At 39.5% G+C, this 26,941-nt stretch overlaps 1 protein-coding gene across 2 annotated transcripts in view; it reads right to left on the bottom strand.

Annotated features, from left to right (window-relative positions):
* Positions 1-25,867, bottom strand: part of PPM1L (protein phosphatase, Mg2+/Mn2+ dependent 1L) — a 305,665-nt gene extending 279,798 nt beyond the window's left edge. For both annotated transcript variants that reach the window (XM_002926824.4, XM_019807613.2), the window contains exon 1: positions 25,438-25,867. In XM_002926824.4, coding sequence (XP_002926870.1) covers positions 25,438-25,836 — 399 coding nt within the window. In that variant the 5' untranslated portion in view covers positions 25,837-25,867. The remainder of the gene's footprint in view (positions 1-25,437) is intronic.
* Positions 25,868-26,941: the final 1,074 nt, after the last annotated feature.

A 26,941-nucleotide genomic window follows, 5' to 3' on the forward strand; every position in this document is an offset into this window, starting at 1 on the left:
AAACATTGGGGTGCAGCATCCCTTTGAAGTATTTTTGTATTTTTTGGGTAAATACCTAGTAGTGCAATTGTTAGATCATAGGATAGTTCTATTTTTAACTTTTTGAGGAAATTCCATACTGTTTCCCACAGTGGCTGCACCAGTTTGCATTCCCATCAACAGTACAAGAGGGTTCCGCTTTCTCCACAACCTGACCAACACCTGTTGTTTCTTGTGTTGCTACTTTAGCCATTCTGACAGGTGTGAAGTGATATCTCATTGTGGTTTTGATTTGCATTTCCCTGATAATCAGTGATATTGAGTATCGTTTCATGTGTCTGTTGGCCATCTATATGTCTTCTCTGGAAAAACGTCTATTCATGCCTTCTGCCCATTTTTAACTGGATTATTCATTTTGGGGGTGTTCAGTTTTATAAATTCTTTATATATTTTGGATACTAATCCTTTATCAGATATGTCATTTGCAAATATCTTCTCCCATTCCATAGGTTGCCTTCTAGTTTTGCTGATTGTTTCCTTCACTGTGCAGAAGCTTTTTATTTTGATGAAGTCCCAATAGTTTGTTTTTACTTTTGTTTCCCTTGCCTCAGGAGACATAGCTAGAAAAATGTTGCTATGACTGATGTCCAAGAGGTTACTGCCTGTGTTCTCTTCTAGGATTTTTATGGTTTCAGGTTTCACATTTAGGTCTTTCATCCATTTTGAATTTATTTTTCTGTGTGGTGTAATAAAGTGGTCCAGTTTCATTCTTTTGCATATTACTGTTCAGTTTTCCCAACACCATGGGTTGAAGAGACTGTCCTTTACCCTTTGGATATTCTTTCCTGCTTTGTCGAAGTAGTTGACCATATAATTGTGGGTTCATTTCTGGGTTTTCTACTCTGTTCCATTGATCTATGTGTCTATTTTTGTGCCAGTACCATACTGTGTTTTTTTAAGTACCATACTGTTTTGATCTTTACAGCTTTGTAATATAACTTGAAGTCCAGAATTGAGATGCCTCCAGCTTTGCTTTTCTTTTTGAAGATTGCTTTGGCTATTTGGGGTCTTTTGTGGTTCCATACAAATTTTGCGATTGTTTGTTCTAACTCTGTGGAAAATGCTGGTGGTAATTTGATAGGGATTGCATTAAGTGTGTAGCTTGCTTTGGGTAGATAGATATTTTAACAATATTTATTCTTCCAATACATGAGCATGGAATGTCTTTCCATTAATTTGTGTCATCGTCAACTTCTTTCATCAGTGTTTTACGGTTTTCAGAGTACAGCAGACCACAGTAATTTTTAAGAAAGATTACTAAGAGTATATATCAATCACCATCTTGGAAGGAAAAAAATTTTTAAACCTTCCAGAAACTGTAAACAGTGTTAAAATGTAGAACAACACAATTCAATAAATAAGCATTGCCATAGTATATTTAAAAGTTAAGTAAAAATTAAGCAGGNAGTATATATCAATCACCATCTTGGAAGGAAAAAAATTTTTAAACCTTCCAGAAACTGTAAACAGTGTTAAAACGTAGAACAACACAATTCAATAAATAAGCATTGCCATAGTATATTTAAAAGTTAAGTAAAAATTAAGCAGGTTACATGATTAGACATAAAAATAGTTTAAGTATAAACTCTATAAAGTGAGAGGCAGGATGACAACTCTCTTTTTACACTTCACAACTCTTCTAACTTTACATACCTAAATTCTTTTTTCAATCAGTATATACTACTTTTGAAATAATAAAAATACAGATTCAAAAAAATATTAATCTAAATTGTTAATCTCAACTTTAAATAAGTTAATCTCAGTCATGTAGAAATAATCAATTCCAATTCTTCAGAAATCAACTAAGTGTAAATACAAATACATTTTATGCATTTTTTTCCAAAAACTAGTTGAAGAAACAAACTTAAACCTTCCCATATAAGCCAAAAGAACTGATTTCTCAATCCATTAAAGTAATAAAACAGAGCCCAGATTTGGCAGATAATCAGAAATCCTCAACATGCTCAGTTAGTTTCGTGGGAACTACACTGTAGTTCACGTGCACTGAAATTTTCTTAAGTGATTATAACTAAACATATGTCATTTTATGTCCTAGAACAATTTCAGTCAACATGGTTTTGGTGGTAGTGCTGAAAATGCACTCCCAAGTCAAATTTAGGAGGGACGGTAGATGGGACAAACCTCTATGTAAAAGGTCGCACAGCTGTCAGGACACCCTGTAGAAGAAAGACTTCTATGAAATAAAGATAGTTAATGACATTTATTTGGCAAAACTATTAAATAAACAGAATGGGGAGAGTGACTGCCAATGGGTAGAGGTTTCTTCTCAAGGGTGAAGAATGAGATAGTGGTGGTAAATATCCATACAAAAACCTCTTCACCTGCATACTTTAAAGGGGTAGGTTTTATGGTATGTGAATTATCTCTTAATTTTTTAAAACTAATAAATCTCAAGAAATAAAATAATGGCCAAAAATGACTAATGTCATTCTGAAATGCATGTATAATATTTTAGCAGAGCCATCAGCTGGGCCCAGAAAGTTAAACAAGACACATAAAGCAAGGCTAATGTCCTGGTGATTTCAGAGTTAATATGTTTGGTACTTTGATTTTAAAAAGAAGATATAAAGAGCCTCAAACTCAACCCCCAAATTTTTATTCTTCCTCTGAGAAGCTGCCTTCTGAAAAATTCCCCATGGTTTTCTAAATATGTCCAGACAAAGGCAAAGGAAACACATTGAAGTCCATTACTTCCAGAAGTAGCCAGTCCTTCAGCCTTATCACCTTGTTCCATGGCAGGAGATAAGCACCCACAAGTGCACCCAGCATTGCGACATCTTCCTCCACCATAGGATTTCTTTCATGTGCCTTGAGCTCTTTTGAGTGTGGAATGCTTTTAGAGAGGGCATCTAAGAGGTCTGTGCAGCTAAGCCAATTTCCTTTTCTTTTGGTACAATGGACAACTTTTTGGTTTCAGCGGACTTCTATAGTATGGGTAAATAAAAGCAAAGAACACATCACCTATTTGCAGAGGACAACCTACAGATCATTCAGCCTCTCCATGTCCAAATGCAACAGCCTACAGGACTGAAATCCCTTTCCAGGAGATGTGCTTTTTAAACCATAAGAAAATAAAAGCATGTAATGAGGCCAGCTATAACTGTCAGCCATAGCTATTAAGAGTTTACATAAAGCCACACATGAGTAGCTTTGAATGCCAATAAAGAAAAAAAACAATTTTTTCCCTGAAAACTAAAGGATAATGGCAAGAAGGGAACATGAGTGGGGCTTCTGGGGTACTGGTAATATTCTGTTTCTTGAGTTAGGTGTTGAAGGCATGTGTCTGATTAGCTTGTGAAAATTCAGCAAGCTGTAGAATTACGACATGCACTTCTTTGAATGTATGGCCATAAAAGGTAAAAAATTAAAAAAGGGAAATAAAATTGCTGAATAAATATTAAAGACTTCATTAGTTTCTTACCTAAACTAAAACATAAGTTTAAGAGTAAGGATAATGGTGATGATGGTGATGACAGCTAACTCTTAATAAAGCACTACAATGCCAGGCTAAACCCTTTACGTACACTTTATCTTACAATGAGATAACATACTTTCATATTTTTAAAAAGGGCTGGACCATGTGTGCTCTATAAATATGTCTGCAACCTAATATGTAGCAGGGACTGGTATAGCAGGATACTTGGTTCCACTATAAATGACTTTTGAGTGAGTCTAAAGCCCCTACACTGTCAAGAAGGAACGGACGACTTCATCTGAAACACCCACACCCCAAGGATAAACAGGGAGTTCAAAAACAATCAAACTTTTCCTGCGATTTCCCCACTTTCTCCTGCCAATGGGGCTGTCATGAAAGCGAGGCTAGAAAAACAACTATTTTCAACCCAAACATCCCTCACCACTCCACACACCCAGGTGGCTGTTCTAGTTGCCCCCATAATTCCACAGAAGTCTGGCTAAGCCTGCAATTCTTAAGGCACATTTTTGAACCTGGGTCCAAAGGAATCTTTGCTAGGTACAAGTAAGAAGCAAAAGAATGACTAGTTTTCTTTTTGTATCCTGAAGACTTCTTAAGACAAAATCCCTACTAATTTAACTTCAGGGGCTAATGAAATTTTGGTATGATGGCATTATATTATATTAAACTGTCAGCTACTAAAATTTAATTTTGAAAAACCATTTATCAAGCACCTTCTTTTGCTAGACACTACAGGGTTCTTTATATCCTTTATCTCCACTTAACCCTCGAAATAGCTAACATCTATTGTGCCTACTATGTACCAGGCATCACAATAAAGTGTTTTACATTCATTAATTCATTTAATGTCAGAACAGCCCTGCAAGGTAAATATTAATACAATTATTCTCATTTTTCATACGAAGAAACTGAGGTCTAGAAAAGGTTGAGAAACTTACCAAAGGGCATACAACTAGAAGTGGCTGAGTGGAGATCTGAAGCCAGGCAATTAGGTGTGAGAGTCCTCAGCGTTAACCACTGTACTCCACTGCCCTTCACCACCCACTGAAACAGATATTATCCCCCTGGCAGAGAAGGCAATACTGAGTTCTGAGTACATCGTTTACTTGCCCGAGGTCAGAAAGCTAGTAATGAACGGGCCTGGATTCAAACCCAGCCCTACAGGAGGTCAAAGTGCATGCTATTTTTATTCTCCTCCCAGCTTACTGGACTTAGTGATAAAACAGAACTGACACCTGGCTTCTCCGCAGTGAACCGAGGATTGAAAGAAAGCCATCTAAAGCACATTCCCCCAACACCTCTGCTTACTTTCTCTAAGCTTCAGGATCTTTTGTATAGTACTGTTCGCTTCTTTCAGGGTTTACATATTTTTTTACAGCAGAAAGTGGCAAAGAAAAGAATGCAATAACAGGAACAGGTTAGCCATAAGTGACTGCAATACAGAATAAAGCCGGGCAAAGCATTTTTAGACTGTTTACTGCAGAAAATGTATAGTAAGCAGAGCAACTAAGCCCTCTTATTGTGGGTTATGCACAAAAAAGAGAAGAAAATATTTTTCATACCTTATTATTTTACCAGGCAGAGTCTTCATCGTGTTATTCAAGTGTTTGGATGTGTTTGAGAGAGTTTTTGGGCCCAAAGCCTTTAAAGTCCTCAAGACAGGTTTTCTGCAAAGTCTGCTTCCCAAGGATAGGGCATGGTTTCTCTGCCTTGGCACTACTGACATTTAGGGCGCATAATTCTTTGTTGTATGGGGATGTCCTGTGTATCGTAGGATGTCTAGCAGTATCTTTAGTTTCTACACACTATACGCCAGTAATATAACTTCTCCCATGCCCCCTGCAGTTGTGACAACCAGTATGTCTCCAAACATTGCAAAAAGTCCTCTAGGGGAGGGGCACTTGGGTGGCTCAGTCAGTCAACTCAGTCAGCTCTTGGTTCGGCTCAGGTCATGATCTCGAGTCATGATCTCAGGTCATGAGATGGAGCCCTATGGTGGGCTCATGCTGAGCATAGAGTTAGCCTGGGATTCTTTCCCCCCTCCTTCTCCCTCCTCTTCTGCTCCTCCCCCTGCTTGTTCATGTGTGTGTGTGTGCACGCTCTCTCTCTCTAAAATAAATAAGTAAAATCTTAGACCTAAAATCTTAAAAAAAAAAAAAAAGTTCTCTAGGGGAAAAAAAAAATCATCCCATGTTGAGAAACACTGGAACAAGCCTCCAATTCTAATAATTAAAACTATTCTTACTTTTGGCCTCCTCTCACTTTTGTTCTTATTTGTATTATTCTCATCTGTAGTGGTTGCTTTATAAACATCCTTATTTGTTTTGCATATTCAGACAGGAACCATGTTTATACTTTTAAATCTCCCACAGCTGCAAGTCATTCGTTCCGTTTAAAGGACTCAACAAAATGTCAAAATGTCAAGAAATCCAGGTGCTCCTTAAAAAAATAGTAACTCTGAAGAAAGGGTATATGGGAGTTCCTTGTACTAGTCTTATAACTTTTCTGTAAGTTTGAAATTATATCAATGTAAAAAGTTGCAAAAATATTTTTAGAAATATAAGAGAACATATTTGCAAATCATATCTAACAAGGTGTTAATATTTAGAACACAAAAACTGCTAAAACTCAACAACTACAAAAAACAAATAACCTGGTTAAAAAATGGGCAAAAGACTTGAATAGACATTTCTCTAAAGATGATATACAAATGGCCAATAAGGATATGAAAATATACTCAACATCATTAATCATTAGAGAAATGCAAATCAAAATCACAAGGTATTGCTTCACATCCATAAGGATGGCTACTATTTAAGAAACAGAAAATAATAGTTTTGGCGAATACGTACAGAAGTAGGAACCCTTGTGTGCTATTAGTGGGAGAGTAAAATGGGGCAACCACTATGGAAAATGGCATGGCAGTTCCTCAAAAAAATTAAAAATAGAGCTACTATATGATCCAGCCATCTCCCTTCTAGGTATATATCCAAAAGAACTGAAAACAAGATCTTGAAGCAATATTTACATACCTATGTTCATAGTAGCATTATTCACAATAGCAAAGAGATGGAAACAACCCAGATAGCCATTGCCAGATGAATGGATAAACAAAATGTGGTACATACATACCATAGAATAATATTCAGCCTTAAAACAGAAGGAATTCAGGGTTCCTGGGTGGCTCAGTCGGTTAAGCATCTGCCTTCAGCTCAGGTCAATCTCAAGGTCCTGGNTCAGCTCAGGTCATGATCTCAAGGTCCTGGGATCAAGCCAACATGGGCTCCCTGCTCAGTGGGGAGTCTGCTTCTCCCTCTACCTCTGCCCCCACCCTGCTGGTACGCACGCTCTCTCTGCCTCTCTCTTAAATAAATAAATAAAATCTTTAAGGNGGATCAAGCCAACATGGGCTCCCTGCTCAGTGGGGAGTCTGCTTCTCCCTCTACCTCTGCCCCCACCCTGCTTGTACGCACGCTCTCTCTGCCTCTCTCTTAAATAAATAAATAAAATCTTTAAGGAAAAAAAAAGGAAGGAAATCTTATTGCATTCTACAACATGGGTGTATTTTGAGAACATTTTGCTAAGTGAAATAAGCCAGTCACAAAAAGATAAATACTGAATGATTAATTTAAGAAACATTTATGGGGTACCCACTCTGTATAAAACACCAAGGTGGTACAGTATACCCGGAAGTAGACATACAAGAACCAGTGAGTTAGCCTAATGTTAGCCTAAATATCCCTACCCATAACTTCTACACAATTTCAGGAAAGTAAAAATGTTTTTCAACTCAGATTCAATACTGCCAAGGAAATATCATGTTTTTATCCTGAGACCTCAGCTTTCTCTGAAATGATGATTAGTAATAATTGCATGGGTGAAAAAAACCACAAAGCAACTTCCGTTTCCCATGATTGGAGGGGCTGAGAAAGGCAGCTAATGGTGCTACCTGTTAAGAACTGAGTTACTATGGTTTTCAGTATGATTCAGAAAGCTCCCCAAAGTAGAAAATATCCCTTGTGTACATGAGAATTCTATAAACTACTTCATGTTGGACGTTTTCTAAAAATGCCATTCCTTTAACTCAATAATTAGCATAGAGGAAACAAGTATATTTTGATGACATTATATAAAATAAAATAAGGTTGATGATTTCTATTCCTTTCAAAAGTATTCCCACACTATCAATAAGCTGTTTTCCACTCATACAACTTTTTGATGCCTCTCTTCTTTGGCTGAATATAAACCAAGAACGTCTGAGTTCCAAATCTTTTGTGGGGGGGGGAATTAGGGAGGCGGCGGCAGGGGCATAAAAAAGGGAGAGAGAGAATCTTAAACTCCGCACCCAGCGTGGAGCCCAAGTGGGAGGGGGGGTTGATCTCACGACCCCGAGAGATCAGGACCTGAGCAGAAATCAAGAGTGGGATGCTTAACCAACTGAGCCTCCCAGGCACCCCCAGTTTCAAATCTGAAGTCTATGAATCACTATTTCCACCCCCAGGCAGCTGAAATTGTTCATTTACATTTCCCCACTCTCTGAGACTCACTAAATACTATCTATAATATCACTCTGCATGATGCTTTTGGGAAGGAAGTTATAGATTGAACCTTTTTTTTCAACTGAGCTCTAGGACGTGTTCTTCTGTACTTACATTTAAAAACTGAGGCATGACTAGTGTCCTGTAATCCATAACACTACTAACCAAATAACTGAACCACCTTTTGAAGGGCACATTGAGGTAAACCTGAAAATGTTGCCTAGCTTCCTCTGAGGAGCCAGCCTCAATTCCCCAAATTCCTGCCTTACAACCAGAAATACAGTTACCTCTCAAAACACGTGAAAATCACTTGCCTGGGCTACCCTGCAGAATTCTCCATATTTAATTTGTGCTTTCCTCGGTCCTTATTTAAAGGACTTCTGGGTGGACTATATGCTGCAGAAGCCATGAGAGGGGATGAAGGAAACAAAGAGAGGAAATACAAGTGAATAGTATAAGTAAATTACTTTATCTCCTCAACTGGATTCCATTCCCATATACTTGAAACATTTATTACAGATAATCAAAGTGTTAGATACCTCAGAGATGACTTGCACATGAATGTCTTGCAAAGCCATCCCTGCAAAAAGACAGTGTGGTACTGAGAAGAAGAGGACTTTGGAATCAGACAGACGTGGGAAATATTTTCATCCCAGCTTTGCCACTTAGCAGTTGTGTAACCCGGGGCACACAGAAGTCTGAGCTTCAGTACCCCTAACTGTAAAATGGGATAATAGCTGCCTCAAAAAACCATGAGGACTCAGCGAGAGAATCAACGAAAGCACCTGACGTGCTGCAGGCACTCAAAAGCTAGAATGAGCCAAGACCTTTGGTTCCCAGCACATATCAGACATAGAAAATGCAGTCACACAACTTGGTGTTTCCTTTTCATTTGTTAGGCATCATTCTTTGCAGAATTACAGTAAGGCATTGTTATTATTAAAAGGCAAGCATCTGGGACAGTGCAGGCACACCACAGGAATTCATCAGAGGCCTGAAACTCAAGGAAGCTGAAGTCTGGGTGGAGAGAAAAAGTACCTTAAAAATGAAAAATAACGCAAAATGTTCAATTGCCCGTCACAGACAATAAGTTCAAAGGAGGGAATGATTGCAACCAAGCAAGAACGCATGAAAGAGCTGGAAATTGAGGGGATCCCTGAAATTAGGACAAGACACCAGGTATGGCAAGAGGAGTAAGAACTCTCTCAGAGAATGGAATAGAACTGACAAAGGAGCAGCAATGGGCATATGTATCCACCGGGCATTCAGGGAATAAAAGACCATTTCTGCTGTAGTGCAGAGTGTTATGTAGAGGAGCCACAGAAGATAAGGTTGAGTAAGGTAAAGTAGTCAGGGATGCCATTAGAAGAACTCAAAAAATATTTTTTTCAAAGAAATAAATTATGGTTGGTATAAATCACAGACTTTTAAAAAAAAGAAACAATGTATAACTCAGTGAGTTGAAAAGACTGATCTATCAGAGACATCTTTGAGTGGGCTGGATTGAAGAGAGACTAGAAACTAAGTGATCAGTTAAGAAGCCACTACCACAGTTCAAGCAGGAAGCGATGAAAGGCTGAATTAGCATGGTGATGGTATGAATATAAAGATGGAGACAGGGATAAGAGGTATTACATAAAGTCTCATAGACATGAACGAAGAGGAAAGAAGCAAAGATGACATGGTAGTTAGAAGACTGGGAGACTGGAAGAATGACAGCACCATGAGAGGAAAAGACAAATCTAGGGAGGAAATTAATCTAGGGATATAAAAAGCAAATACAGTTTCAGACCGGTTGTTATCACGGTAACACCCAGAAAGAAAGTACAAAGTCAGCATGTAAAGACATAAGTTTAAGATGGGAAGGGAAGCTCTATGCTCAGAAAGGCTGGCTGACTCCATAGAAGCTGCTAGTGCAAACGAAAGAGGACCAGCACACTGAGTAGAGCCCTCCTCAAAACCCAGGTTCATGAAGGAAGTGAAACTCCCAAAGACATTGGAGAAGGGGCAAAAAAATTTAAGTGTTGTCACCAAAGTTGAGAAGATGAGTCTCGAGAAGACAAAGGTAGTGAAGAAAGCCAGAAGCTACGGAAAACTCTAAGATGAGAGCTGAAAACAGGCCATCGTACATGGCAAATATGAGATCCCTGGAAACCTTAAAGAAAAGGGGGGATTCAGAAAAGTGTCAGAAGAGCAAATGAGGAAGTAGGAAGAAAGCAGAAGCAGTGTCTACAGTGTATGCTTTCAAATGCATTTTTCTAAGAGAAGTCTCATTCAGATTGTTAATTGGAATACAAGAACATGTGGATTGAAGAAAACGAAAGAATTGGGGCGTCTGGGTGGCTCAGTCAGTTCAGCATCTGACTGTTGGTTTCAGCTCAGGTCATGATCTCATGGGTCATGGGATCAAGTGCCAAGTAGGGTTTAGCGCTCAGTGAGGAGTCTGCTTGAAGATTCTCTCCCTCTACCCTTGCCCCACTCATACACACGCGCACATGCTCACTCTCTCTCTCTAAAATAAATAAATGAATCTATTTTTAAAAAAAGAAAAAGAATTGATAATACAAACTGTCCTTAGTAGTCACAGGCCCTAATCTTTCTCTTTTGGTCTCCTTGTTCCATCTGATTTATTGGTTACTTTGTGCAACCTTTCAAGACCTCTCATTTCTAGGCGTTACTTCTGAGCCTCTCTCCTTTCAGTGACAGAGGGTCATGTCTCATCACTCCAATCCCTTTTACCTCTCTTTTTTTCACTCACATCATAGAGACAAGGACAAAAGCCAGATTTTACAAGAAAAAACAAGATTTGGGGGCGCCTGGGTGGCTCAGTCGTTAAGCGTCTGCCTTCGGTTCAGGGTGTGATCCCGGCATTATGGGATCGAGCCCCACATTGGGCTCCTCCGCTGGGAGCCTGCTTCTTCCTCTCCCACTCCCCCTGCCTGTGTTCCGTCTCTCGCTGGCTGTCTCTCTCTCTGTCAAATAAATAAATAAAATCTTTAAAAAAAAAATTTTAAAAAAGAAAAAAGATTTGATAGTCATTCTTCCCCAATATTTTCAAAAAGAAGGCTATCTTCCAAAAAGCACATTAAAAAGATCCTCAATATGATTAGTCATCTGTAAAATTCAAACTAAAACCACATTGAGAAACCACTTCGTAACTATCAGAATGATTAAAATTAAAAAGACCCGCAAGGATGTGGAGCAACTAGAACTCTCATCCGTCACTGATGGAAATGTAAAATAATACGACCACTTTGGAAAACAGTTTAGCAGTTTTTTAAAAAGTTAACATACACTTAGCATATTATCCAGCAATTCTACTCCTAGGTATTTGCCCAAAAGAAATGCCTATGTCCATACAAAGACTTACACATGAATGTTCCCAGTCAAAAACTCAAAGCAACTCAAATGTCCAACAATAAGGGAGGGAATGGATAAACAAATTTTGGTATAGTCATACACATAACAGTAAGTGATAAAAAACGAATGAACTACTGATAGATACAACAACATAGATGAATTTCAAAATGATTATGCTGAGTCCGGGAAAAAGACCAGAGAACAAAAAAGAAGTACATGCTGCACATTTCCACGTACACAAAATGCAGACGAAGTCTATAAGGACAGAAAGCAGATGAATGGTCGCCTAGGGATGGAGGCAGTGACCAGAGGAAGACAGAAAAAAGGTATTACCAAAGGGCATAAAGAGATTTAAAACAGTGTTGGGTATGTTCATTATCTTGATGGTGGTGATGGTTTCACAAATAAATGCAAAACTTTATGCCAATCATACCTCAGCTATTTTTAAAAACAGTTGGGACAAAGGCAAAATTTGAATATAGACTGTGTATAAGATAATAATATTATAACAACGGTAAATTTTTAAAACCAGAGAAAGCAGATGTCCTAATCCCCATAACATAAAGTCACCACAAAGGTTGGGGATGAGGGGTTCTCTCTGACAAACTGGGAACATCATTTGGGTATTTCCACTATTATCCTATTTTTGAGAGAGAGAAAAAAAAACAAACTAGCTGTCCTCGTCATCAGAGAATTTCCTCTTAAGCAATATTTCCAAAGTACATGCCTGCCTGTATTCTTTCATGTCTAAAACTGTTTGCATTACATAATCCTTTGGGGATAAGCAATTTCCATCTCTGGGTGGCTCTAATAGGAAGGTGCAGAGCACTTCTCTGGCCACTATCATGTTCTCAGTTCTCTCTACCCGTGTGATTCTTTAGCAGCAGTCGCTTGGATCCTGTAGACAGCATTAAAAATACAAGCTTCTTTTCCAAGAATTCTTTGCACTCAAAGAGTCTCACTCTTAGACAAACCCATGGCCAGACATTTATCAAAATAGTTTAGACCTACAGGTACCTTCTTAGGTACTCAGGAGGGATCCCAGGAAAATGGGAATGGTGAGAATCCTCGACAGGTCTCTCTTCTGAAATCACTGGAGACCCCCCAGGGTCTCAAGCCATAGGCGAGAAAGAAACAGCAAGTGTAAACTTTTTGTATGTATTTAGGAGCATAAATTACCGGGCTAAGAGCCCATCTCCATATTCCCATCTGGTGTCAAAGATATGGCTGGCACTTAGATTAAAAATAAAGCACTCAATATGGCATTATAATTATCTTTCTAAAATTGACTTTAAAAATAATCAGGATAAATTAATCTTACTCCCAACTCCAAAAGCCACATGTTTAAATGCTGCTTTGTACTTCTAACAAACTAAATTTTCTCAAAGTGATTGCACACAAAAATATACAATATGCTCTCTTTAAAAAAAGAAAAGTTCCTGTCATCTTCTGAAAATCTCAAAATACTCATCAATTTCTTATTCTATTATCTTTCAGAAGGTACAGTGAAACAGTTCCATCCACAAATTTACACAAACTCAAGATACTCTTTTCTTATCATTTAAAACACTATAAAACTATATTTTATATGCGTATACTTTATTCTGTATCATACATTACTTTGGCTACATAGTTACACATTTATAATTACATATAACTCTATAGAATAAGAAATGAAAATCACACACTCTTCTTTACGGGCAATTTGAGGGATCTTACCTAAGATTTTGTCTCTGTACACTAACGCTACCTAACCCCACTCAGGATGAGAACCTTGTGTAAGCAGCTGCAGTTTCCTTACAAGACAGGTGATAAAAATAGGGCAAGGATTTTCTGCAGAGGAAATCCCAGAGAAAATAAGGACAACCTTCACCAAGACCAGCATAAGTGCAAGGGCAAGATGGCTCCAGACTTCCCACTCGTCTAGAACGAGAGGAAGACATTCCTGTGTGTATCTTGCTAGGTCTTCACACCCTGCACAATCAGTAACCGACATGGCTAGATATTGTGCTTAGTGTTGAGACTAACGCTTTCTGGGACATTCCTGTGAGATGGATCTAGTGTTGATAATTTTTCCCCAAAGCAGAAAAGATAGTATTCTCCCCTTCAGGTAATCAATGCACGCTAATTTTCAGCATCATATCTACACCAAGTTCTAGTCCATTCACGTGATCATTAATTCTCTTGATTACCATACCTTGAATATCCTTTCTTCTTTGACTCTTACTTTACCTTTGGATTTCATTTTTCATTGTATCAATGAAGATACTTTAGCCATTTCACATTTCCCTGATCTCAAACTCTTTAAATAATCTCAAATACAGGAACATAACACCCACTATCATGTGTATTACAGAACATTACTCTGTTTTCCTCTAGCAAGGAGGCAGGAAACAAAAACAAAAAGTATAACTATTTAGAAAGCAGGAGACAAAATTAGACAATATGATTGCATATCTCTTAAAAGAAAAAAAAAAGTAGAGAGAATGAATCACCAGAAAAGCCACTAAAACTAAATAGGAAGTTTAGTCAGACAGCATTTCTATAGACTGGTAATAAACAGTCAGGAAAACATAATGAAAAGATGGCCTCACTGTAATCAATTTATAGCAGCAGCAACAGGATGAGTACTCCATCCTCGCACACAGAATTTACTCCAATTTGGCCTACAGAAAAATAAGAAGACTTTAATGCCCTCTCCTCTCACTGGAGTCCAGCCAGGATGTCCCCCTCTAAAATGTGTACAAAAATTCTGGCACTCCTAGGCATCTCTTCCCTCAGGCCCAGAGTAGATCAGACTATTTTAAAACAAAGTAACAAAACTTATGACACCTCATAATTAAGAGACAAAAATCCTACGGAATTTGAACAAATTCGTTGTCTAAAGCAGGAAGGTAGCAAAAGAGAAATGGATAGCCCACAAAAGAACTGCTGTGATACCTCCACATTCATCAGCAGCAGTACCTGTACTGAACACACAGTCATATATTAGAGCAAAAAGCTGTTCTCCAAACACTCAGGCCCCTCTTTGTTGCCAGTTTATACAAAACAGAGAGAAAATCTGAGTTAGAAAGCTACCTAATAGTTTCCTAAGACTTGCTGGGGCCCTTAAATACCAAATTTACATCTCAGCTCCCGGGCAAAGTCACCTCTAAGCCAATCCAAAACTAAGATGGTCTGCCCTTTTCTAAAGCCTTCTAAAGCTTTCTTTTTCCTCATGTAAGTGAGATAATAAATGTCCCTGGTGTTTAAACTGCTTCCACTAGTTTTCTGTCATTTGCAACCAAAACCTTCCAAATGATATACCGTTTAAATGTCCAGCTAGAATTTACTCCACCTATAGCCTAAGCATCTGATAATGGACATGAAAGACAAAACTAACCAATCTGTAAAACTTGAAGAGCTTTATTGCCAAAACAGCTCGTTACAAAGAGGAGCTATTATCGATCATCTGGAAACTATTCTCTCCTTGGTAGAAATTACCATGTGTCTCCTTTCTTTGAGATGAATGCTTCTCCTATAAATTTGATGTACGTATTTCATATGAGGGGAGGAAGATTTTTGATTACCATATCTTATTGACTTACAAATGTAACTACCTAATCCTAATATCTCTGTTGAGGCCAAACTAAGAGAAATAGTTTAAAACCAAAGGGAACTAGCTCATATATAAGGATGAATTTCCTGAGAGAAAAGACTATAGGGAAAAAAAAAAAAAATTCTCCAGGGACAGTATGGAATCTCCTCGATGAAAGTCTTTAAAAATAGATTATTCATGTAGCTGTGAAGCCTTAGGCACTATATTTGGATTTTATGACAATTCAAGATTCCTGCCAGGCCTATCTAAAGAGAAAATGTATCTTCTTTCTAAACAGAAATGTAGAAAACCTCTAAGTGTTTAAATAAAAGAGAAGCAGAAACTTCTTAATCCCAAATTCTGGGTCAGTCATATTTACCATATACTAACGCACACCAGTTGTTACAGCAAATTCACCTCATTGTTCTATACAGCAAAAAGGTAAACAGTATGACAAAAAATCCGACTACATCTCAATTTCCAGAAAATACAAGTGTCGGTAAGAGACTTATTTGACTGGAAAATGTCCAGTGACTAATTAAACTGAAAGTTAATTTATTTAATTAAAAAGAGATTTGAAAACACTAGATTAAAAAGAAATGGTATACACTTATCAGAATAAAACAGTTTTTGCCCTATGGTAATTCTTTAACTAAAAGAATAATTTTTAAATGTTCTTTTTTTTTTTTAAGATTTATGTATTTATTTAAAAGAGCTACAGAGTAGGGAGAGGGGCAGAGGAAGAGGGAGACAAGCAGACTCCCCTCTGAGCAGGGAGTTGGATCCCAGGACCCCAAGGTCAGGACCTAAGCTGAAATCAAGAGTCAGATGCTTAACCACTGGGCCACCCAAGCACCCCTTAAATGTTTTTAGATGAAAAACTTTACTGTCCAACAGTAGTGCTGAATATAGACTGTCCTATTAAAAATATAATTTGAAGTATTTTTTATTCCTATAGACCATTAAATCCCCACTCACATTTACAATCATTAAAACCTGGAATATTCATGTTGAAAAGCAAATGCAAGTTAAGTGTTCACTTCTCTAAGGAAGTCATAAGGTTTGCTGATGTGATGTGCAATGGATAACTGGTTCTTGGTTTAGCAATTAAGACACACGGATTATCTGTCAGGGGCTCAACCCTGGAGCAGAACAAGGAGGGCAATAATGATGGACAGTATGGTAAAGAATGTGAACCTCAGAAATACAGACTACTGCTATGGTGCCTTTCACTTTTGTACCAATTAGAAAAAGGCACCCTTTCCAAGTGATTATGCCTAGCTTGGGGACCAGACAGTTCTTTTTTACATTAGAAATGCTATCTATCTGGTATCATTGTACAATGAACATTTTACATAATTATTTGTAGCAGCCCCAGACTTGCCATCAGGAGCCCTATGCCCAGTAGCAGACAAGAACTCCCTTGTCTTCTAGGAATGGAGGAAAGTAAGTCTCATTTTTAATAGACTCAACTACCAAAACCTTCCCTTATTCTAGGTAAGTTGGAGGCAGCTAAGGTTCCATTAAATTGAGTCCTATTCTCATTACACAGAGAAAGGGGGAAAAAAATATTCTCCAGAAAGATCAAGTGATCAAACTTTATAGATTTGTTCTTCAAATAAGTTATTATACCTTCACTTTTTAAGCACAGCTTTTCATAGCACAGACTTCAACTTTATTGAAAGAATATCAATTTATCAATATGCATAATTTTTCTCTACATGAATACTTACTTAAAGTGCTTTATAGGGAGGACCTATAACTCTAAAAGGAAGCTGTAAAAGGTACTGTAGTGCCATTAACTATTTTTTAAATGCTGGTTTCCTTTGTTTATTTAACCTTTACCTTTGAAGGCTCATATTAAAAATAGATTATAACTAACCATCACCAAAGCTTGAGCTTAACTTAAGGTTGACTAAGAGAACAATTATGACGCAGCCTTCTAGAATGGAAACAGAAGATCATCATCTACTCGAGCTAAACATACCAACTCGATATTACAAACAAATGAAAAAATAATATTTTGCTACTTAAAATTAACAACTGCTTACATATTAGGAAGTCGTTTTAGTTCTTAAAAAAAAACAGTGCTAAGAGAAATTGTTCAAACACATACACACCACTACATATTTATCCTAAAGTTAAGGCTTCAGTACTTTAAAGTAAAATAAAACCTAAATCATTTTTGCGAATGGCTATGTTAATGCCACTGTAAGTTCTGTGCAAGGCTTTCATGAGCTAACAGGCAAAATGTTAGAGATTCTCTGTAATGGGACAGAGATTCTGCCAGCAAAGAAGGGGGCTGGATAAGAATGGCTGTTTGTGAGTCACCACCTGCTCTGACTTCTGACCCCAATTTTTTTTTTAACTGTAGGACTTCCTTAGGCAATTATAAGACCTACCTACCAAGATTTCCAGCATAGAGTTTCCAACAATACCACATGTCACAGGGACACAACTGTCAGAGTCAAATGAAAAACTCCAAGTCCTACTGAGCAACATGAGAAGACCAGGCACTGTTTGCCTAACAATGCTATCCACATGTCATTGCCCAAATTATGAGATTCATGGAGTTTAAACTGATAGCATAGGGTTTGGAGACAGATAGCTCTAAATCAGAATCCCAGTTTCAAATTCTAGTTTCACCACCTATGAGCTACAAGACACTTTGGATAAATTATTTATCTTCTCAGTGCCTTAATTTCTACATATATACAGTACCTACATCAAACACTGTTAGGATAATTAAAATTAGATAATATATATAAAGTACTCTAAACACTGCCTGGAAATAGTATACATATTCAATAAATGTCAGCCATTTTTATTATTATTACTATTATTACTATTATTACTATTATTACCAATAATGCTAGTTTCTTTTATTTCTCCTCTGATCCAGAAACCCCACTTCTGGAAATCTACTCTGGAGAAATAATCCAAACTACAGTAGAAACACAAAAATTATTATAATTTCAAAAATAATAATTATAATTATTACAGTGTTATTTACAATGGTAAAAAGTTAATGTTACCTAAATGTACAGCAATTAGAAAGCAATTGAGTAATTTATCAAATAGCCATTCAGTAAATATTAATTTATCACTAAGAAATACATTAGAAATATAATAAAGAATTATGGAGCAAAATGACTTCATGTATATAGACTTATAAAAAAGTGAAAAAAGCCAAGATTTTAAAACTATATGTACATCATTATAACAACGTAAAAATATATTTAAAATGCATATTTGAAAAAGATGAGCAAGTAATACAACAAAGTCATAATAGCAGATGTGACAAGAGGATGAGATTTTGAGTGATTTTTTTCTTTTCTATACTATCATGTAGTTGTATTACTTTTATAATTTTAAAGTCAATCTATTTTTAAATATGTTTAACTTGCTACAGATATATCCACTAAACAGGATTATTCAAATGGAAATAAAAGTTAAACCACAAAAATTTATTACTGAAGTGGTTAAAGTTCAAAATAGAAATTAAGAATTATCAAGTATTTCAAATATTAGCACTCAAAATAAAAATATTACTTTTTTTGAGTTTTGCAAGTATTTTTTTATTGAGGTATAGTTGACATACAACATTATATTAATTTCAGGCGTATGACATAATGATTTGATATTTATACATACTGAGAAATGATACTGAGAAATCATCACCACATATTGAGAAATGAAAGTCTAGTTAATATCCCTTACCACACATGGTTACAGAGTTTTTATTCTTGTGATGAAAAGTTTTAAGGTTTCCTCTCTTAGCAACTTCTAAATATGCAATACAATAGTATTAACTATAGTCACCACGCTGTACATTACATCCCCATGACTTATTTAATTTATAACTGGAATTTTTTACCTTTTGACTCTTTTCATTCATTTTGCCCGTGCCTCATCCCTGCCTCTTGTAATCACCAATCTGTTCTCTGTATCTTTGAGCTTGGTTTTGTGACCAATCACGACTCAAGTACCAAAACTGATGAATTATTTACTTTTTAAACTAAGATGGAACGGATTCAGGTTTATTACTATAATGTCTTCTCACTTACCTGCATTAGAAATGGGGGTGGGATTTCTGCTAGACCACGGGGAACTGCCCATAACTCTGGGTTCCCCATGAAGGTGTGTGACACATGAAATCTTAGGTGGCACAGAAGTCACAGTGGAAAGCTGTTCCAAACCAGATTTCTTTGAAGAGTGGCATCACCAGATGTACCTTCCACCCAGGAAGGGAGTAAGCAGCCTGCCTTTCTTCTGATTATGGCCAACAATTAAACTTTAAAAGCCACTTTTTTGTTCATAAAAAGCAAGGGGAGAGGGACAGAGAGACTCTAGAGGCAACCAAAGACTAGGAGAAGAACCTTCCAAAAATCATTCTACTCTTTAAAAAAATAAAATAAAATAGGGGCACCTGGGTAGCACAGCGGTTAAGCGTCTGCCTTCGGCTCAGGGCGTGATCCCGGCATTGTGGGATCGAGCCCCACATCAGGCTCCTCCGCTGGGAGCCTGCTTCTTCCTCTCCCACTCCCCCTGCTTGTGTTCCCTATCTCGCTGGCTGTCTCTATCTCTGTCAAATAAATAAAATAAAATCTTTTAAAAAAATAAAATAAAATAAAATAAAAAATAAAAATAAAAATCATTCTACTCCATCACAATGGAGATGGCTTCTTAGCAGATTGGAGGCCAAGAATTTCATTTAATGATTTTCCACTCACACTGCTGATATGAAGTTTCTTTTTTAAATAAATATACTTAATTTAAAAAAATAGTCCATCTAAAAAATATTATTGACTATAACAAAACACAGAGGGTGCTCAAAAATGAAAAAAATAATGTATTGGCTTCTAGAATGATAGCAGTTGGGGAAAGCCTGCTCTAAACACATGGGCTACCTGTGTTTTTTCCAACTGTGCCTGCATTTTACTTCCTCTATAACATTTCTCTTTCCATCAACCTGTAATGTCATCTTCTCATCCTCCCTCCACCTAATCTGTCTCCTGAAATGCTAGGATATAATCAAAAGTCAGCTCCTCTTCAAATTTATCCAAGACTCCCCAAGCTCCCTCAGTCAGGCCATCATCCTCTTGTAGTTGGCCCAACTCCACCTCATAGTTCTGCTATTAAAAACCTCATCTCCCCAAGTAGATGGAATGTTCCCTGAGGGCAGAGAATGTACTTATTCATCTTTAGGCATCACAGAGAACATAACACTGTTTTCCACATGTGTCAGACTATACAGAAAATGCTGGTTTAACTGAACTGAATTTCTAAACGATCTGTTCAGAAGATGCACCAAGGTCAGCAGTCATGATCCTACATTCACCTACAAATAGGTTCCTAGGCATGGGAGAGGGGGGCTGACTAAGGAGGAAATTACCCCTCCTTTTCTGGCAGAAATGTCAATGTGTCATTTTAAACCGCAGTAATCTGAGTTTTGTCTTAAATCAAAAGGCATTTGTCCATATTAAATCCCCAGGCCTCTTGTAACCTTGGTAATATGGCAACATTTACTAATAGCAGGTATAATGTCTGAAAAGCAGATCATTCATCATGCCACTCACAATTTAATTATTCAGAACTATATCTTATTTCAGAAACGATCCAATGAAACTTACATAAATACATGTACCATAACAAGATAAAATGACATAACTCAGAAGAGAAAGAAAAAAGTAAAACAAAGGAAAACTAAATGTAGGAAAGATAAGCTGTCCTGGAAGTGAGATTTATATACCAAATCAATGTAGTCTATAAAATTCTGCACACTTCTTAGAGGTAGGTCATAGGTTTGGCTCTAACACTTCTAGTAGCCAACAAACAGGATGATCCAATCAGTCACATGATTCAATATCCTTAAGAAAAAACACAAAGCTATCAGAGAACTGTCTTTCCCTTGGTCCTCATAAAAAGGATACTATATAATGCAACAAATAAAGTCCTCGAGGACATCTTTGCCGTTGATTTTTCAGAAAACTTTGGGAAGACCATTCTTCATAACAACCGTCATAGGCAAATGACAGCACACAAGTCAATAAACGCAAATGATGAAGATGACAATCAGGGCAAGGAAGGGGTCCAGGTACACAGCTCCCTGCAGATCTAGATTTATCAGAAACAGATTTTATTCCACCTGAACTAAACTAAAATCAAAAGGCTTCATGCATCCGCTTATCTTTAAAATTATAAACAAAACTTGATGCACGCATCTCCATTCCTCTTGGGCTACGTCTGTAGTTTCATAACATCCTCAAAGGGAAGTATGACTCAAGAAAAGTTAAGAACCACTGATCTAAAGAACTAGACTATATGTATCCTTCAGGGAACCTTCCATAAGCAGATTCTCCTCTGAACTTCTGAGAAGTACTGAGCCTCAAGACTGCGGCCCCCGACAAGCATCTGAAGTACAACTTCTCTGATGCCATGTATGGAATTCTAAGCTTAACCACTGGCCAAGCTATGTGTCAACTGTACGATACGATGACCTTTAATACAGTAATGACGGAGCCCATAACAATCTGTTTTTCCAGCTAGGTTTCAGCCATGAACACGGACAAATTTGCCTCAAAGGATTGGTGACACTTCTACCACATAATATAAAAAGTAAAAGAAGCAAACAAAAAAACACCCATATTTTGCCTGTAGATAAAGTTATAGATAAGCACAAACACACACACACACACACACACACACACCCCATTTTCGTAGAGGAACATTATTTTTTAATTTTAAAAATAACCTTTCCACATCAGTCGGTATAATTTAAGCTATTTTTTTACCTTTTTTTTTCATCTTTTTAAATCTTTTGTTATACAGAAAAACAATCACTGCCATAGTTTTAGATACACACACACACACACAGAATCAACATCCGCCTACAGTATTACAGTTAGAATGTCTCAAGGGCCCAACAGCATCACATGAGGAAGTTGGCCTATAGGACCACTGAAACAAAGCTCTTTAAGATGTCATTCATGTACCAGTGACAGCTATCCAAAGTCTGGTCCTCCACATAAGAAGTCCAGAGATAAATCTTTAACAGAAATACACAATTGAATAGACTAAAGAGTACCAACTCAGGCTAAGAGGCTGAAGTGTGAATCAGAATACCAACTTATTAATTAACCATAGAGAATATTCCTTTCCATTAATCAGAAAATTTGCACCAGAAGCCAGGATGCTGTTTCCCCAATGCTAAGATACCTGAAATCCCAAATTAATAATCAGTTTACCATAAGTTAGAACAAAGAGATATAGAGTTTGAAGGATACCTAATAAAGTATCCATATCCAACATATGCCTTTCTAGTGATCAAAACTGTGGCTTTCACACGTAGAGTCTGCCTTCCTAGGATATTGTTGCCCTAACAATGCAGACTTCTTGGTCTCAAGCTTTCTTTTTCCACATCCTTCCACATCCACTAAGTATTTCTAGACACGGTTTAACACAGCTGATAAAGGTATACCTTACGTGCATTATTATCCCTATTTTTCATATTAATAACTCCCAGATAAAGCTGACTAAGCAACTTGTCCATGGTCACAGCTAGTATAAGGCAGAGCAGAGATTCAAAGCCAGATCTCAAACCAAAGCCTGTGCCTTTAACTTGAAGTAAATAATGTCTTCAAAGTGTCTTTCCCTGGGCCTCCCACCTCCCAGTATGGTTTAAACGCCCCTACTCAGTGTTCCCATAACATTCTAAGCACACCATGACTGTAATTTTTGTTATACAGATCTTTCCTACGACGCTGCAACTTTGTGAGGACAGGAATCCTGTCTCATTCACCTTTGTATCCCTAGTGTGCTATCTATCGAGGTAAATATGCAAACTAACTTGTCCAGGAGTTTAATATAAAAATCACCAAACTGAAGGCCTTGAACTAACCTTAGGAAGGTCACATCTTAAGCCCATCAACAAATATCTCATCTAAAAAAATGGGATGAAATGTATATATACAAGATGGCTTAGGCCCCTTCTACATTTAAAAAGCAATACCATTGTAGATGGGCCCTCCTTTTTTATAGACTATCTTATTAGTCTGAATTATTAGAAATAAAATTAAAGTCCTCATTTATCTTCTGTACACAACATATATAAATAACAGAGTTCAGAAAAAGCTTCCTCTTTTCTGAAAGGAGACAACTATCATCTATACCAAAATCAAACAGTGGCACCCTCCTCTGGTGAATGTTACAGGAGCTAAAACAACACAAAAGACAACAATTACACGGTGGGGTTTTCTTTGAATGAAAGAAAAAGCAAGAGAGAAATTAACTAATATTATTTCTTATTATCACATTCAATTAGCGTAACAGCAACTAAAGAACTACCTTTTACATTACTTCTCTTATTTTGCCCTAAAACAAAGCCAAGATGAATGAACTGGCTACATACTAAAGGAGATTACAGATAGAACAATTACTCTATTTTTAAGGAGGGTACCTATACATATAAAATCCTTCTATTTAAATAAAAACATTTATCCTGTCCCTTTTCTGGATGATACATTTACCAGAAGATAGTACTGGAAATTTTTCAACCTGAAATCTGTTTAGGTCTGCAACTTTCAGGTTTTAGAATATCACCTTAAAAGAAAATTTAAAATACTCATTCACTTACACGTGCAGGCTCAAAACATGTCAGTATAGCACACCCAGGCAAGCACAACCCAAAGTTTCACAGCATTAATATTACATCTGGACCTTTAAATTAAAAATAAAACCGTGCTTTCTAAGACCAGAAGCAGATTATCAGCTGCCCAATTTTAATTTAAAAATATATAATAAATATAAGCTTTATTAAATGATTTAAAACAGTCTAGGCTAGGCATATAAAATGAAAATATAGACATTCTGATCAAACCAAGAAAACAATTTAGTTGTTATACTGGGAACATTTTCATTCAGATATGTCTTTACCCAAGCACCGAGCAACTCTTCCCTCAATTAATTTCATGTCTTTCACCTACCCTGTGACCAAGGGGAAAGGAACCCCACCCTACACAAAAAGCTACAAAATCACAACCAGTAAGAAACCTTCATTTTGAAAGACAGAACATAGGGCTGGGGTGGATGGAAAATAGCAAAATTTGATTTCAGTTCTACCAAATAAATTTTCCCACTAAGTTTGTCATTCCTGGCAAAGTTGGTTTAAGGCAGATAGATACAGTACCTCGGAAAGATTAGCAGAGTGGTGGGTGAAGTGACTTTGTATCAAAGACAGAATGCAAATAAGATAGCCAATTGAAAGCTTTCTCAACATTCACCCAAAACAAAGGCCAAAGAAAAAAAGAATGACCTGCGGACATACCCTACAGCCCACCTGAGACCAGAAGGACCAAAATGAGCGTTGGAGGNGGGGGGGGGGGGGGGGGGGGGGGGGGGGGGGGGGGGGGAGGCTAATGAAGAAGGGGTGGCAAAGGAGGCAGAGGGAATATGAGTAAGAAAGTATGCTGCAAAAGAGAGAGAGAGTATGCAGCATTGAAACTATTACAAACTGCCAACTGAGAAAGATGGGGTGGCTGGTCTGATGCGCTTGGGAGCAAGGCGCTGAAGCCACATTTGCCACTCACTTCCCCTGGGCCAATGCCCAAGGACCAGAGCCAACCCTCGCCCCGACCTCCAGGAAATCTGAGCCCCGGCGCGCAATCAGAGTGCCGCAGAAATGCGGCAGAAGAACCTGAACCAGCCTCCAACATCATCTTTTGACCCAGATGAACCCCAAATAAAGGAGCAGGGAGATGCCTGCGCACCACGCCGGCCACAGCGCCCGGGCGAGATCTGGGCACCGCCGCCTCTGCGGGTATTGCCACCTCTGCAAAGGCCAGAGGCATCCCGGTCCCGCGCCACGATCCAGCTAAAAGCAGGCGACCGGTGAGGCGCTGCTGTCAACTGGTCCGATTGCACTTAGAAAGTTAATGGAGTTGGGAAGAAGCGCAGAGCTGCCCTTCGGGTTCCTCCTCTAGGAGAATGGGATGGGAAGGAATCACAGCTTCCTTCATCCTCAGTGACCCCTCACTGACTCGGCTCTGCAGATTTTGTCTGTTTTCCCTAAAGAGAATCAAAGATAATTTCTTCTTTGTGCCCAGCTTAGCTTCAAATCTTAGAACAGGGCGCTGAGACCCTGGGCTAAAGTTCACAGTAGAAACCATAAACTCTCCCCGAAAAACTAGCACAGTCATTTGCTGGATTCTGGCCTTGGGAAACCTCATTAATTATGAGGCACAAAATAGATTGTGGACAACTCTCCCTCCCCCAAATTGGCCACTAAGACCAAGAGGTCTGGATCCAGCAGTATTTTTTAGCAAGTTGAGCCACATTTGGATCTAGTGTCTTTGTCCAGCCGGGCACCAGGTCATCACCACGCCCCTCGCACCCAGTTCCTACCCCGCTGCTCACACATCCTCTTGTTTACGCACACCCACACAAACAAAACCCCAGAGAACTCCTACCTCGCCACCGTGTCCGTCAAAGATCCCGAAGATGGACGGGTGCGTCTTGTTGGCTAGGTCCGTAAGAACTTCAAATCGGTCCTCCATGTGGTCTCTCCGGCCCTGGATGGAATACACAGCCACGTTGTGGCTCTTAAACTCCCAGGTCTTGGAAAACTCGGCCTCCAGGACGTCGAGCCCGCCGAGCCGATCGTTCTGCATGATCTCGGCCACCTTGCCCTTCACCATCTTCACGGCGTCCCGGCTGGACTTGACGATGGTCTTCACCTCGTCCGTGTGGAAGAAGTAACTCCACAGTGCCAAGCTGATGCACAGCAGGAAGAGTGTCTCGGGTCTCAGCAAGAAGTAGCGCATGATGCGACCCAGCAGAGACAGCAAAGTCATTGTATCCTCTATCATTTATTATCGCTACAGCCCCAACCACCAGCAGCGACGCGCGCCCCGAAGGCTCGCCGGTCCCGGAGCACTGCGGGGACAGACCGCGGGGAGGGAGGCGGAGCAGCAGCCGAGGGAGGGGGGAGGAGACTCGCGGAGCCGGGCAGAAGGCGGACGAGCAGCCTGCTCCCCGCCCGAACGGCGAACAGAGGCAGTTTCCCTTTTGTCTCCCGGCCTCGGCGGCAAGGAGGCCCGCGCCTTGCGCACCGGCGCCTGTGCGAGCGGACCGCGCCTCCTCCCCTCCCCGCGCCCCTTTGTGAGGCGGCGGCCGAGACGGCAGCGGTGGCAGCAAAGCAGCAGCCGCGGGTGCCCGAGCTGGGCTAGAGGAATCAAGTTAAAGTTGCGCCGGGCGAGTCTACGATGGTGGGCGGGAGAATTCGGGAGCGCTGGCGCCCGCGCGGCCCCTCGGTGGGTACCCCCTCGCCGCTCTGGGGAGCGATCGGCAGCAGGTGAGGAGGCGCGGGGCGCGAGAGCCCAGCGGGCAAGGGATGCACGTCCCCTCAGTCGCCGCGGCGGGGGAGCGCAGAGCCGGCCGAGCGCTCCGATTCCTTCAGACAGCCCGGGAAGCCCCAGAGAATAAAAGTTTTGCGGGAGCCTGGGCAGAGGCGGGGGTACGCGGAGACCGGCGACGCAGCACGATCCGCGCTGAGCCGCAGGCGGCCGGCGGGCTCAGCCTGCCTCTCCCCAGTACCTCCCTGCTCGGCTCGGCACCGCTCGGCTCCGCTCGCGCGCTCCCTCCTCGCGCCCCGGCTCGCGCTCGCCCCGCCCCGCGCGCGCTCGCCCCGCCCCGTCCCTCCCCTGGAGCTGGGACTCCAGGCCCGAGGTGCTCGCGCCGGGCTGTCAAAGGCTGAGGCAGCTCCGCGGCGGAGGGCGCGCTCGCCGCTCCGAGCGGTTCACACGAACCGAGGGGGAGAAAAGGGGCGCGTCCGCTGCCTAAGTCGAGTAGATGGCCTTTCCTCCGTCCTGTACGCTCCCAGGACAACACAGTACTCGTGCTGGTAGTCTGAGCGGTGGTTTTCTCGGGAGCTACTGTCGCCGGCTGGAAAGCAAAGTGCCGCACGTGAGCGTT

The sequence above is a fragment of the Ailuropoda melanoleuca genome, chromosome 1 (genome assembly GCF_002007445.2).
Source record: "Ailuropoda melanoleuca isolate Jingjing chromosome 1, ASM200744v2, whole genome shotgun sequence".
Taxonomy (NCBI): domain Eukaryota; kingdom Metazoa; phylum Chordata; class Mammalia; order Carnivora; family Ursidae; genus Ailuropoda; species Ailuropoda melanoleuca.